The sequence below is a fragment of the Uloborus diversus genome, chromosome 2 (assembly GCF_026930045.1).
Source record: "Uloborus diversus isolate 005 chromosome 2, Udiv.v.3.1, whole genome shotgun sequence".
NCBI classification, from domain to species: Eukaryota; Metazoa; Arthropoda; class Arachnida; order Araneae; family Uloboridae; genus Uloborus; species Uloborus diversus.
In genome coordinates, this window is record NC_072732.1 from 114,195,859 (window position 1) to 114,210,078 (window position 14,220).

The 14,220-nt window shown below is 32.0% G+C and overlaps 1 protein-coding gene across 1 annotated transcript in view; it reads left to right on the top strand.

Annotated features, from left to right (window-relative positions):
* Window positions 1–3,135: 3,135 nt before the first annotated feature.
* LOC129217257 (serine/threonine-protein kinase VRK1-like) overlaps window positions 3,136–14,220 on the top strand; it is an 88,437-nt gene continuing 77,352 nt past the window's right edge. The window contains 2 exon segments of the mRNA XM_054851530.1: window positions 3,136–3,288; window positions 12,340–12,495. Coding sequence (XP_054707505.1) covers window positions 3,276–3,288; window positions 12,340–12,495 — 169 coding nt within the window. The 5' untranslated portion in view covers window positions 3,136–3,275.

Genomic DNA, 14,220 nt, shown 5'->3' on the forward strand with positions numbered 1-14,220 from the left:
AATGAGCCTGAGCTGTTATCTTTCACGTACAGCTCAGTTAGCAAAAGCTAACACAGTTAGCTTTTGCTCCTCAGATGTGTAGACAAAATACTACATAGTACAGTTAACTCTCAATCATTGTACTCAAAGTCCTGAAAAAACCGGCTGTAACCTTTGAGCTACGGGAAGCAACCACAGCCCTTCTCAAGAGTTAGGGACCCAATGAAATCTATGAGATAAAAAAATATTAGAATTTGAGTCAACTGCATAACACAAATCAATGAATAATAAAAAGTTAGAACATAAGAAAAAAATTCATGTACACTTCTTATTTGATGATTTTAAAGTTGAATAATTTCCTCCTTGATTACTTATTACAGATTAAAACTCATGAAATATCACACACATTCAAACTTCTGTTGAATCAGTTATTATCTTCAGGCTCCGACTAAATTGAAAAGCATAAGCAGAGGAAATGACAGCAAATGAAGCCAAATCTCTCTACTATGTGCCATTTGGTCAGGAATTTTCAGTTTTTGCATCTGCACATGCGAAATACTTCTTGGACTGAGGGGGAAAAAACAACTTAATTTAAAACTTAAATGCACAAATATTGCCATGCATCATAATCATACTGGAATAATACACAATGCATTGTTTTTTCTCCTTTTTCAAATATTAAATTGCAGTTGGTTCTGTTTAACGACATTCTATTGAATGACTTTTCATGGTCCCAGATACTCCACTGCAGTTTTAGAAGCTTTCTATTTAAGTACGATTTTTTTGTGGTCCTTTGAAAGTCGTTAGATAGAGTCAACTGTATTATATTTCTCATCTATTTCTAATTAAATCATTTATTTAATAGTTTTAATAGGTTAACAAGCTGTTTTTAATAGCTTACTCTGCTTAACTTTTTTTGAACACAAATCAATAAACAATCACAAGTTAGAATACATGGGAAAAAGTTCATGTAGGCTTGTGTCATTTATCAACTTTTAAAAATACTACTAAGATAATAAGTAAAAATACTACTTTATCTACTTTAAAAATACTACATACAACTAAAGTTGTATGATTTTCTACTTGATTACCTCTTACAGATGAAAACCCTTGAAACATCATACAGATCCATACTTCTGTTGATTCAGTTGTTACTCTTCAGGTTCAGGCTAAACTGAAAAGTACAAGCAGAGGAAATGACTGACAGTAAATGAAGTCAAATCTCTCTACCATGTACCATTCAGTAAGGAATTCAGTTTCTGAAGCTGCACGCCCAAAATACTTCTTCAACTATGGGGGGAAAAAACAACTTAATTTAAATCTTAAATGCAACAATTTTACAATGCATCACAATGGAATAGTACGCAATGCATGAGTTTTCACTGTTTTCATAATCAAATTATTATATTTCTGTTGTCTATTACACCACGTTTCTACTTACTCAGATGAACAATATAGAATAGCATCCAAAAGGAGAACAATTATAATAAATTAATATGAATTTCTGCCTTCTGTGCATAGAAAAAAAATCAAGAATACCAAATATCAAGCGGGAAAATGCTTTGCACGCAATGCATTTTAACCTGGAGTGCTCACAGACATATTAGATAAACACACCAGTTGTGATCAGTGCTTCAGCAGTAGCCACTTCAAGGTTAATACTTGAGAAAATAGGATTCCAGGTCTCCCAATGGATTCAAAAGTGCATCAAACATCATTTACACCTCAATAGCGAAATATTAAATACATTGTAACATTTTACCCGCATCAAATCATATTATAGACATGCAAGGTCGAGCTAAACAATTTTGTAATAGATTAACTAGGTGCATCAATTTTTAAATAAATATTTTGATTCTTTGAGAATTGAAGTTTTCAATACTGTTTTTTTGGGCACTTATCTAGTTCTTTTGTGAAACATAAATTAAACTTAATTATTAAAATTTGCCTTACTAAATTATCCTTCCGGATACTTTTCGTTCGTTCATGAGCGTCAAACCATTGCAGTCGCCTAACGTCATAGTTGCCATAAACTCCAGGTCAAAATCACTAACAATTTAGCTGTTATTTACATCTACTCGACAAGATGCTGTCCATATTTAGATAAAAGTAGCCTTACAAATACTGGCCCAGTAATGCATTGCCATGAAAAGAAAAAAGCCAGGAATATAATACAAACATTACAGTGCAACAAGAATAACACACAGTAAAAGAGCTGTAAAACACTATTGAAAAGATATTACATGAAGCAATTTGGCATTAAGTATAAAATAATTACCTATTGCTATTTTAATTGCCTGTTGAGCTGTAGGAGCTCTTAGTATAAAAAAAGTCAGTCAATGCAATAAATGTATCATCAAACAGAAAGCTACATTAATGTTGATGAAAAATACACCAAATCTAGGTCTCAAAAACAATAGATATCTTCTTTAGTAACTAAATACGGTTCATAAAACCAATCATCGGCAAACTTAGAATCATTAATGAATTGCGACACATTTTGAGCAGTGTATTTATTTATAACCTTATAAAACAGCTAATACATGCAACGTAGTATTATTTTTTAAAGAGGAAGCAACTTGTAAGAAAATTAGATTATATTTCTTATATGTCAGTTCGGTGTACTGGTCAACACACAAAACTTATACTCACTTATAGATTTCCTTTCATTTTTGTTTTCTTTCCTTTTTTGGCACTCTCGTCCGCCAAAAACATTGGTGTATTTTAATTTGTAATACACCAATTCGACATTTCCATGTTTTTAATGTGTCGAATATGAACATCACTCGTCAATTTAGCAGAATCTTGCACATCAAAATGCACAAAATTCTCTTCTTCCGTAATTTGTCTTGTAAGCTTTCAAATGAGGAAAACTTCGCCCCTACTTCAATAGTCATTCCTCTATAATTACAATAATTAGATCATTAAAGTACTATCCATATAGGAAAGTATGTCGAAAAAGCACGCGGCGCAGTTGTTTCTCGCTGGAATAAACAACGCGAACGTGATCGCCAAATATCGAGGACGTCTGAAACCACGCCAAGTTACTACAAAGGTTGCTAGAAAAATCGAGGAGTAGCAGACACTTCCAAGTAAGAAAGTGCAAAATATTAAAATTCAAAAATTAACATTTTAAGTTGGCATTGCTGTTTGATTTTAGTGCGGTCGGTTTACTTTTCTTTTCGAATTTCGAAAAGAATGTATAGTAAAGTAACATTAGTTTAGTTTTTGTTCTATTTAAAATTCGGACTGTTGTGGTCTTTCTTTCCAGTTCTGTAAAAATATTCAAATCAGAAATGTCATCTGCAGGTAATGAAGGTTCAAGTTTGTGTTTTATGAAACTATCGTTGCTTATCTTCAGTTTTTGTCTGTAAATGCGACAAAGATATTTAAATAGTTGCAATATTTAAAATGAAAAGACTTGATCTATTTCCAGTAACAACTTCTTATGTAATTAGTTTCTTCTGTTATAAGTTGTTTCAAAAACATTGAATTGTTTTTCGCAATATTTTATTGAAGCACTTATACAAATACAAAGGTGACGACCAGCAACAGGCTCTGGGCCGAACTAGGCTGATCCTTGTCAATTAATTAGTCTCCAATGAAGATCAATGGCCCTCTTAAAGCTATCCACCCCCTTGCTCATTACCGCTTCCGTTAAGCTGTTCCAAGTGCCAACAACCCTACTAAAGTAGACAAGCATCTAGGGGCAGGACAAATCCTAATGTTAAAAACTCAGGCATTTCTCGACTTCACTAGGTAGGGAAAATCTACAGAGTTCACTTTCTTCGGTAGGGGGAAAGGGAATATTTGTCTGCTGCTGCACGTGAAAAGAAAGGATCACTTATGGTAATGTGCGTTTGCATATGTTGTCCTTTCTCTGTGTCATCAGTGGTCGTTAGAATTCAGTACGTCAGACGAAGAACGTACAAGCAGGAGAAAATGCTACTAATTGATTTCATTGATGAACTCAAAAATGCGTCGCGATTTAATTCAAACTCCATCTTGTTTGCTTTTATTTCAAGCGAAATACGATTATAATAGAAATACGATTATGATAATAAAAATACGTTCATTTTACATAAAATTTGCATAAAAAGCTTTTATAATGCGTGAGATTATCCTTTCTCTTATATATTTCCTCTTGTTTTATCGCGCTTCCTTTTGCATCTCTCCTGTATAATACATAAAAAAACAAAGAATAATATTAAAAGAAAATAAGTAGAAAATAATTCATGTTTTCACTTTTTTTACATGTATTGTATTATGTGATTTTGCTGAGAGCTACTCTTTCATTCTACAAGATGCTGCACAAGGATTCCACTGGAACAATGCACAAGCAACGATACATCCTTTTGTTGTATACTACATGGAAAATGCCATGTTACAGCACCTGAATTTAGTTATTATCTCTGATTGCATGTGCCATGATACAGTTGCTATGCATTTGTTCCGGAGGCTTATGATAGCATACTTAAAGCAAAAATTGCTGCAAAGAGTAGACAAAATTCATTATTTCTCAGATGGAGCTACATCCCAGTACAAAAATAAATCGAATTTTGTAAACGTCTGTCACTATACTGCAGGATTTTCTATTGAAGCAGAATGGAATTTCTTTGCATCATACCATGGGGAAAATGCTTGTGATGGTATAGGTGGTACAGTTCAGCGATTAGCTGAACAAGCAAGTCTTTGTATGGTCTATAATGGACAGATTATGACCCCCCGTCAATTATATGAATGGTCTGAAGACAATATTAAAAATATAGATTTCATATATTCAACCGAAAAAGAATTAGCATGGGAAAAAGTTAATCATCCATGTCAGCATTGTAAAATCGAACCCATAAAATTTTCTCCCAAAATAACAGTTAAACATCGCACCGCACCATAAAAACACAAATATTGAGAAGATGGTCATGAGAATATTTTCCAACCAAGTCATTGTAAAGGTTTAACGCCAGACTCTAAGTGGTGATAATTTTGAAGTCTGTAACCCTATCTGAAGGGATCATGTTTTTTCCCCAACCTTACAATCCCTTTTCAGTTCTAAGTTCATTTCGCTGATATATATTATTGTCATTGTATTGTTTATTAAACACTCATGGAGTGAGGTTTTAAGTGGGATTCCTCAAGGATCAGTGTTAGGGCCTGTTTTGTTCATTGTTTTTATAAACAATATTCATAAATATGTTTCTGGGAACATGAATTGTTTTGCTGATGATGTCAAAGTTATGGGGATTATAGAAAATGAACAAGCAAATCAGCTGCAAGAGGATCTAGATCATATTACGAAGTGGGCTGATAAATGGGGTATGGTTGTTAAAGTTGGGAAATGTCAAGTGCTACATTTAGGGCATGGAAATAATTGTACAAGTTATTATTTACAAGGTTCAGTCATTAGTCAGGCAGAAAAAGTTACTGATCTGGGTGTCTTAATAAATTAGGATTTAAAGTTTAGTCAACAGTGCAGCATAGTTAGTAACAAAGCCAATAAGTTGCTTGGGTTTATCAATAGATCTATTTCAAACAAATCTAAAGTTCTGCCCTTATATAGACAGGAGTCTGGCCAGAGGATATTTGGGTCCGTTAACGGATCAAATGTTTTCACAAAATCCCGAACAACCAAAATGAACATTTCACAAAATTCTAATAAACAAGAACGGATCTTTCACAAATTGTTTATTGAAAGAGCAAATCTGAAAGCAAATAACGCATATTTCGGTGTATAAAACCTATAATTTTTGGAACCTTTTTTTAAAGTCAAATTAGAGCCCGGTAGCAGAAACTGCGAGACGTGCGTCACAGATTTTTCAGCGGCCTGCAGACAATTTTACAAAAGAACAAAAAGAAAGAAAGAAAAAAAAAAATAAATAAAAGAAATGCAACTTGGCAAAAATCGTTTAGAGATTTTTATTTTTTCTTGACCGGAAAAGCGATGGATGCTTACAGCATTTCAGCTAGAAACAAAGTCGCCATATTTGGTCATTCACAATATCGAAGTAGATAAGATGCCTATGTGCCGAAGTTTTCTAAAAGAAAGCAGAATTGGATGTTTTATTGAACTGCAAACTAATGAAAATTACTTAAAATGTGCAGCAAATCGTTTTTTGTTTTTAATTTTTATTTTTTAAAATAAAAATTGAGAAATGAAAAGTTTTATGTTTAAAATTTTACCTTATCCTCATTGCTTTGGACACAAAAGCGCTAAAAACTTTTCAATTAAAGTGAATTCTCATAAGGATTTTTAATTTTAAATTATTTTTTGCAAGAAATTCAAAAATTTGTATCTTAACTAGCATTCCCGTACCCGGCATTGCTCGGGTAATGGAATTAGCAGGGATTAATCGTGTTTGGTGCACCTAATTTCGAAAATCCCCTATAATAATTACTTATTACCTATGTTTTCTTCTAATTTTGGGAGGATCCCGGGGCCCCTAGACTCCTTATATATATGCCCTTGTTCTTAACCAATCTTTAACTGTTATTAACGATCCTTTAAAAGTATTGATTATCTTTGCAAACACAGGCCATCCACATTTTATTGTTATACCTATGTTTAAGCAAGAACTTCTTTGCAGACTTAGATAAAATGAAAAGCTTTCTGCGAACACAAATCCTAACTGGAAAATTTTCTGCAAATAATTATTTTGCCTAACTCACCCTTGAATAAAAAATTAAATTTATTTTATATTCAAATAAGAAAGAGACAAAAAAAAAAGGCTTTAAATCATTTATTTTATTTACTTATTTTTTTTTTCGCAATAACATATACTAGTTTGCTTATTTCTCACCAACTGAAGAAAATTACCAAAAGAATTTTTTTTTTACACATGTGCTTTAAAAGGCTCTCTCTCTCTCTTTTGGAGAAAGGCTTTAACAGAAAGAAACTTTAGGATTTTCTTAAAAAATCCCTTTAAATGTTTTTTTTTTTTTTTTTTTTAAATCAACGTTAGCAGTTTGAAAAAAAATTTCTGCAGAGCCAAAAATTTTCTGCGAACGCCGTTCGCGCGTTCGTCTACATTATGCAAGACTGCTTCTTTGTATACAACATTTTTAGTTTTTTTTCTGGTGCTAAAATTATTAAGCTGCTTGATGAACTGACTTCGAAGCAAGCTACATAAAATTGGCCGTGTGAAAAAAAAGTATTCTCTTAAATCGATCCCCGCTACTTTCAATGTCTGTCCTTGTGACTTATTAACGGTTATTGCAAAGCAAACTTTTACAGGAGACTGCACTCTTCTAAATTCAAAAGGATGACCCGCCTGTGATGATGTTTTAAAAAACTTCGTTTCTAGTTTTGAAAAAATGAAAGCAAATGACAGAAACATTATTATTTGATTTGAGAAAAGCCTTGAAGAATCACGTGAGAAACAGAAACAATTTCAAATTTAAAATTCGCTATCGAATAAAAGTTGAGATGAAGTACTGAATAATGATTTGAATGGAGGAAAGCCTCTGAAAATAAGAAATTTAAATTTCAATGACAGGTTTTAATTTCACAGAAATTAAGGGGTTTTAATTAATTTCCCCTGAACTAATTGATATTTCGAAAAATCCTTTCGTAGTGGATACTTTCGTAATCATGTGGACATGCCTGCCAAATTTCAAGTCTGATGCTTCAGCGGTATTAGCTGTGCATTGATATATATATATATATATATATATATATATATATATATATATATATATATATGTTATCTCAGGACATTGATTTTTATATATTAAGATTTTCGGCGTATGCGCCATGTTTGGTCATTCCCAAGATGTTGGTACGCAGGACTCCTTAAATGCCTACGTTTTCATAAACGGAATTGGATGTTTATTGCAATGCAAACTGTTGAAAATTATGCTAAATGCCATTTGGGGGGGGGGGGGGATAATTCTTAATTATTGTCTTGAAAAATGCAAAATTTTATTTTTAGAATATTATCTTATCTTCATTGCTTTAGAGGCTAATGTGCTAAAAACTAATTATTTCATCTAAATTGTAGTTTTTTAAGGATTTTGAATCTTTTTCTACTTTTATGTAACAAATTCAAAAATCTATTAAGAATCATGCATTTTTCGCGTTGACGCCATCTTTGGTCATTCGCAAGATGAAAATACATGTTACTATTACTTGCCTAAGTTTTCAAAAACAGTACTTCAATACAAACTATTGAAGATTACATAAAAATGTAATCCAACAAAACATAAATGTGAAAAAGAAGCCAAGTTTCGGTTGAAATGAGGTGCGGGAAAGACTGTGACACCGACAAAAAAAGTTCAGATCTAAACAGTTACCAAGTTCCAAAGCAGTTCCTCATAGAAGTTGGAATTTCCCATGATCTTCAGTTAATTTAGAAAACAATTTTTTACTTTCTTTAATATTGGATTTTAAACTTGTGGCAAGTTTTAGTCATCACTATTTTATTTTATTTTTTTTTTTTTTTTCAAACTTGCCAAGTTTTAAATACAATATCAAAGAAAGTAAAAAATTGTTTTCTAAATGAATTGAAGAACATGGGAAAATCCAACTTCTATGAGGAACTGCTATGGAACTTGGTAACTGTTTAGATCTGAACTTTTTTTGTCGGTGACACAGTCTTTCCCGCACCTCATTTCAACCAAACTTGGCTTCTTTTTCACATATATGTTTTGTTGGATATCATCACTTTTTGAAAAGCTAAATCAAAGGCTATGTTATAATTTAGACAGTTATAAATGCAAAAGTGTACATTACAAATATATGGTTTCCTTTTTTTTAACCTGCTGTTACGGTGCACTGTTTTGCGGTTTCTTTTTATTGGAAGAGTTGAAGATATTTTAATAACTGGGTATTTGGCGCGATCGCCAATTTTGGACAGTAATCATCTGTTTTCCCATTTATCAGCAAGGCCAACGTACATTAGCTCTTGGTCATTGCCTTCCTCAAATTTGTCGACAATTAGGAAAATTGCTAAAACTCGTCTCAAAATCTGTCTACAGTTTCTTTATTGTTCGGGGAAGATTATTATAACGTAGATCTTAAAATATGCAGAATTTGCGAAAATATTTCTCAAGTCTTGAAACTATTGCTGCCATTTTTGCTGCTCCTGTAAAATTTTGCATTTAATTGAGACCTAAAGTTTTTATAAGATTTTAAAGGCTTAGCTTTAGATTTGCAATTTTAATTATTTGATGGATCATTTTTCATTTTAGCGGAACTTTTAAAGTATTGTTTCAAGCCCCATTTTGGTTAGAAATTAAATTGTTAATTCAAAACTTCAAAAACCTTGATTTGGCAACGTTTGACAAGCCCATTTGTTACTTAGTTTTTCAGGTCTAGCGGCCACTGGCCAGTTGGAAAATTTCTGAGTCTTGACCTTTACTTGTGTATTTTATGAAAACTTAAAATAAAACTGATAATAATGCTGCAGATTATTTTCAAGTGCCCAAAATAGTGTCGCAGACTGGCTAGAAAGTTTCTGCTACTGGGTATTAGAGGGATCAGCTTATACAAAATCTGCTAATTTTGCAAAGAAAAAAAATCGTCTCTCTTGTGATACTCCTGCAAGCGATAAATAATTGCTACTGCCAAATAAATATAATGCTTGTTGTTTATTTCTTGGAAAGAAATTAAAAGCTGAAAATAAGTTTGGTTTTGAGTAATTTTGTTTGTTTGTTTTATCACAGCCAATTAGCAGCGGTGTTGTAACCTTTTCTGAAAAGGCGTTGGTAAGCACTTTTCTCTCCCCCTCATGATTTAATAAACAATAATAATATATAGATATAATGAATTTTTTTTGCAAAATTATTTGATTGCTTACAAAATTAATTCATTTTTCACAAAATTATTTGATTTTTCACAAAAAACGGACCCTATGAAAAATCCTGGACAGACCCCTGATTTTCTAAAAATGCAATTATAGGCCTTATTTGTAAACATTCGGGAAAAGGTTTGGATTCGGAAGCCTTCCTCTCCCGGAATCTTTTCTGAATTGAGGTTTCAAGAAACAAAAATTTAGACCAATTTTCATAATGTGGGAGAAGAGAGAATTTTGGATATTTTACCAAAAAGTTTTTTGAAATTTAAGTCCCAAAAACAGGATAGTAGGTTATCTTTTATGAAAAGTAGATATGGGGACTTTCATCCTTTTTTTTTTTTATTTAAGCCCAAAAACGAAATTTTATATGACCTTTAATTACATAAAGGATAACAGCAGACACTCTCCTTAGAGTTTTTTTTCAAAATTAAGATCCTAAAAGCCCATTTCTTGGGTGTTTTTTGTTTTATTAAGTTAAGGGACGGAATGGGGTTCAAGACTCTTATCCAGAATGCTTCAAAAATTAAGTCTTAAAAACGCAACTACAGGACTTCTTTCAGGATAAGGGTTGAGGTTTAGAGAATCTCTTGCAAAAAGATTTTGAAATTGAAGTTCCAAATCCGAAATAGTAGATGATTTTGGCTGATGTTAGAGGGAGTGAATTTGGGACTCTATTCGTGGAAATTTGTAAAGATTGAAGTCTACAAACCAAGTCTTAGAGGATCTTAGGGGATTAGGTACTCTGGAATGAGGGAGGGGGAGGGGAGTTGCTATAGCTTCATAGCCCTTCTCCTGGATTTGGCATTGCGCTCAAGTGTTGATGCTACTCTAAAATGATGCTATTTTTCTCCAATGTTTTCAATTATGCAATTATATGATAGGGATAAATTCACGACCTCCTAAAAGATGCTTTGCGATGCTCTTGGGGGGCCACAGGTTCAGGTTGGAAACCCCTGCCCTAGACGCTTTTCTAAAGTAGTAGTTTTTCCTGATTTCCAAGTTAGTCTGAGATTTAAATATCTTAGAACAATGACCCCTCGTTCTGCATTCCGTGCAAAAATTTAATGTGCTTAAGTTATTGATATCTGCTAAGTCTAGTTTAATTATGATTAAATAATTGGAGAAAATTCATACAGAAAATTTGTTTAATGTCGGTATCTTGTTCATCCTCTCCCCCCCGTAATTAAGGTGTTTGGATAATTTTACAGATTAGTGTTGTTAGAATGTATCACTACATATTTCATTTTTGAAGAACTTTGAAATAAGAACAACTTTAAGCACAATTTAGACAGTTTAATATTAGGATAATTAACATTCCGAATTATCTACACCTTTTAAAAACCTTTAGCTTTATTTCTTGTGATTTCACTTACCTACTTCACGCTTTGCAAGCTGTCATTACAAAGGTAATCACTGAGCCCATCCCTATATACAAAAACAATTGAAAAGCTAGTTTGTTTACTCCCTATGAAACTGGTTTCCATTGCAATCTGTTTTTAGCACCCAAAGTTCTTAGTTGCAGTTCTGTCCAAAAAAAAAACCCATCTCTCTGCCTGTTTTTTCCAGTATGTAAGAAAAGAAGCAGGTTTAGTGAAGATAACTTTGGTCAATTAGGATAAGATTTCTTTTGGTCAATTAGGCAGCTTAGCTCAAAGTAAGAGTTATTGAGAGGTGGACAGTCGTGAGATATGCTATCCATTTATCTGCTTTTGCCATGTAATTTCCACTAAATGTTAATCATGTTCTTAATTTTTTTGCAGTGTAGTAAAAAGGAAAAATGCTTACTTTCTACAGCTGATCAAGGTTTTAATTTAACAATGAGATCAGACGATAAGAAATTATGTTTATCAGCATTTTTTTTTTTGATAACCTAAAGAGTTGGACTATAGTTAGAACTGTTCGGATTTTCAATGATTCAAAAACATAATTCACAGTCCTCGCAAATATGTTAACCCCCGTTGTACCTTGATTTGTGAGTTAAATTTCACAACGTATACTGTTTGCTAAGCGGCTGGTGCACCAAAAAGGTGGGGCGTCAAAAGAAGTGTAGGGATTACAAGGCTTGGCCTCATAAAGATTTTTTTTTAAATAAAATCGGGCAATATTACGGACTTTTAATAATTTTCTGATTTAATAACTTTTAAAAATGTGGGTGGGATATGGCACAAAAAATTGGCAGATGCCCACCGGAGTCTTTCTCCTTCCATTTTGAAGTTTCATTCTTATGAAATAGATCAGAAAAGTTCATTCATTTGGAATTTTTAGTTTTTACTTTTGCAAACTAAATCTACGCTATAAAAAATCATTTTTCAATCAATCGTTCGTTTTTAACTCCGAAAAGTGAGGGGGGCAAGGCTCTTTTACTTTCGGATTTGAGGGGACAGTTGTCCCCTTCACAAGCTGCCTGTGATGTTTGCTAATTTCTTTGATGACCCTTGCAGATTTCTGAGAAAGTGCTTTCTTAATTGTACAACAAAAAACTGTTAAGAAAAAAAATCTTAGATTTCAATACAAATTTGTACCATATTTTTGGAAATATTATCCATCAGTAATACATTGTAATTTCTTACAGCAAAAGGTCGTCAACGCAAGATGCCTGCTAAAGCTGCAAAAGGGCATAAGCTTCCTGAACCTTTAGCTGAAGGTTTTGAAGTAACAGATACACAGAAAAAGTCTTGGATCATTGGATCTGAAATAGGTTCTGGTGGATTTGGAACTGTATACTATGGTATATGTTAATTTATACTTATTTTAGCTAAAAGTTAAAAGAAATAAAGCTTAAAAAGTAGATTATCTTTTGCATGTTTTAATTTTTGTCATTGTAAAATTTTTAGCAGGTGGCCTATTTTCAATAGTTTTATATATCAATATTTTTTTTTCTCAAATATATATTTTGTTAATCCTTGTTTAATGTATAAAAGTAACATTATTTGCATAAAGCTTTGCTCACTATTAATTGTTCAGTAATACTGTTGAACCTTGTCATAAAGTCACCCGAACGGATTATACCAAAGCAATCTTATAAGTGGGGGGACCATACATTCAATAAATGAAAAAAATTCATTTCCTCCTTTTTATAACGTTTAAATTAAAAATTAGCAGCAAAACGCTCCTGTTTTTTCTAAAATTAGGGACTCAACTTATATGCGGGTTTTCGATTTTTTCCCAAGGGGGATCGACTTATACGCAAGATGGTAATTGTAGCACTTGACATTTTCCAACATTAACTCATATCCCACTTATCTGTTCATTTAGTATCTTCATCCAAATCATCTTGAAACTGTTTTACTTGTTATATATAAAAGAAGCAATCGAAAACTTTGTACAATGGAATGAGTAAAAGTTTGACAACATGTAACATGTTTTACTTGTTCTTTGATGTCATCAGCAAGACAATTCATGTTTCCAGAAATATTTTCATAAATATTATTTGTAGAAGTTTTTGAACACTACGGTAAATACCGTGGTTTTTTCTGTCCTGTCCGAAAGTGTCCGAAAACTACATTTTTAGAAAAACTATTTTGTGAAAAAATATGAAAAACAGAATAAAATGTGTCAAAGTTATGTTTTATATTGAATATTTATTCAATAGTAAACATTCAAGTATAAACATAAATGTAACTTATTTATACTGCTTGATTGTAATCTAGTTACATAAAACTTGAATCCTTCATTAAAAATTTCAATTTGTACTCATGAGTTGTTTTGTTTTTCATAATAGTAACCAAATTTTTTGACATTTATGCATGGGTGCAATTGAAAGTGTTGGTTCAAAATATAATGCAATAGTTGACTTAATTGCAATAAATAACATCTTTTGAACTGAAAGAAAAAAAAATTATGTTTGAGATTTTAGCTTTGTGAAAATTTTGCTCCTTTTGACTATGGTGTCATTTCATGATCTTAAACTGAATTACTACCCAACTACTTTAGGAAAATGCAAATACTTTGTTTCTAAAAATTGTCAATCTACTATAGTTTTCCTTTATTGCAGTTGCAGAATGCATTGTATTAAAAATTAAAAAGAGTTGCACAAATTAAAAAATATAAGTGCATATATTTAATCATAAATTTATTGTTCTTAAATCTATGATTTAAAACGAAATTTTTGTAAACATCATGTAAAACATATATGCCAAAACCATTAAAAAATTAACCTTTTTTTTTGACACCTTAATATTACACATTTAATAACATTCCTTTGAGCTATAAATCAAACTGAGATTGGTTGTCTTTGTAGTAATGTGAATTTCCTTTCATAACTCTTCCAACTGTTATATAAAAAAGTTTTTATATAATACAATACAACCTCGATATCTCTAATCTCTCAGGACAGGGGAAAAAAAATCGAGATATCAAGTTTTTGATTTATCAAGGTTTTAAAAATATTACACTAGTAACTCTTGCAATTACACACACGTATGCTATATGCATTTATATACGTACTATGAGA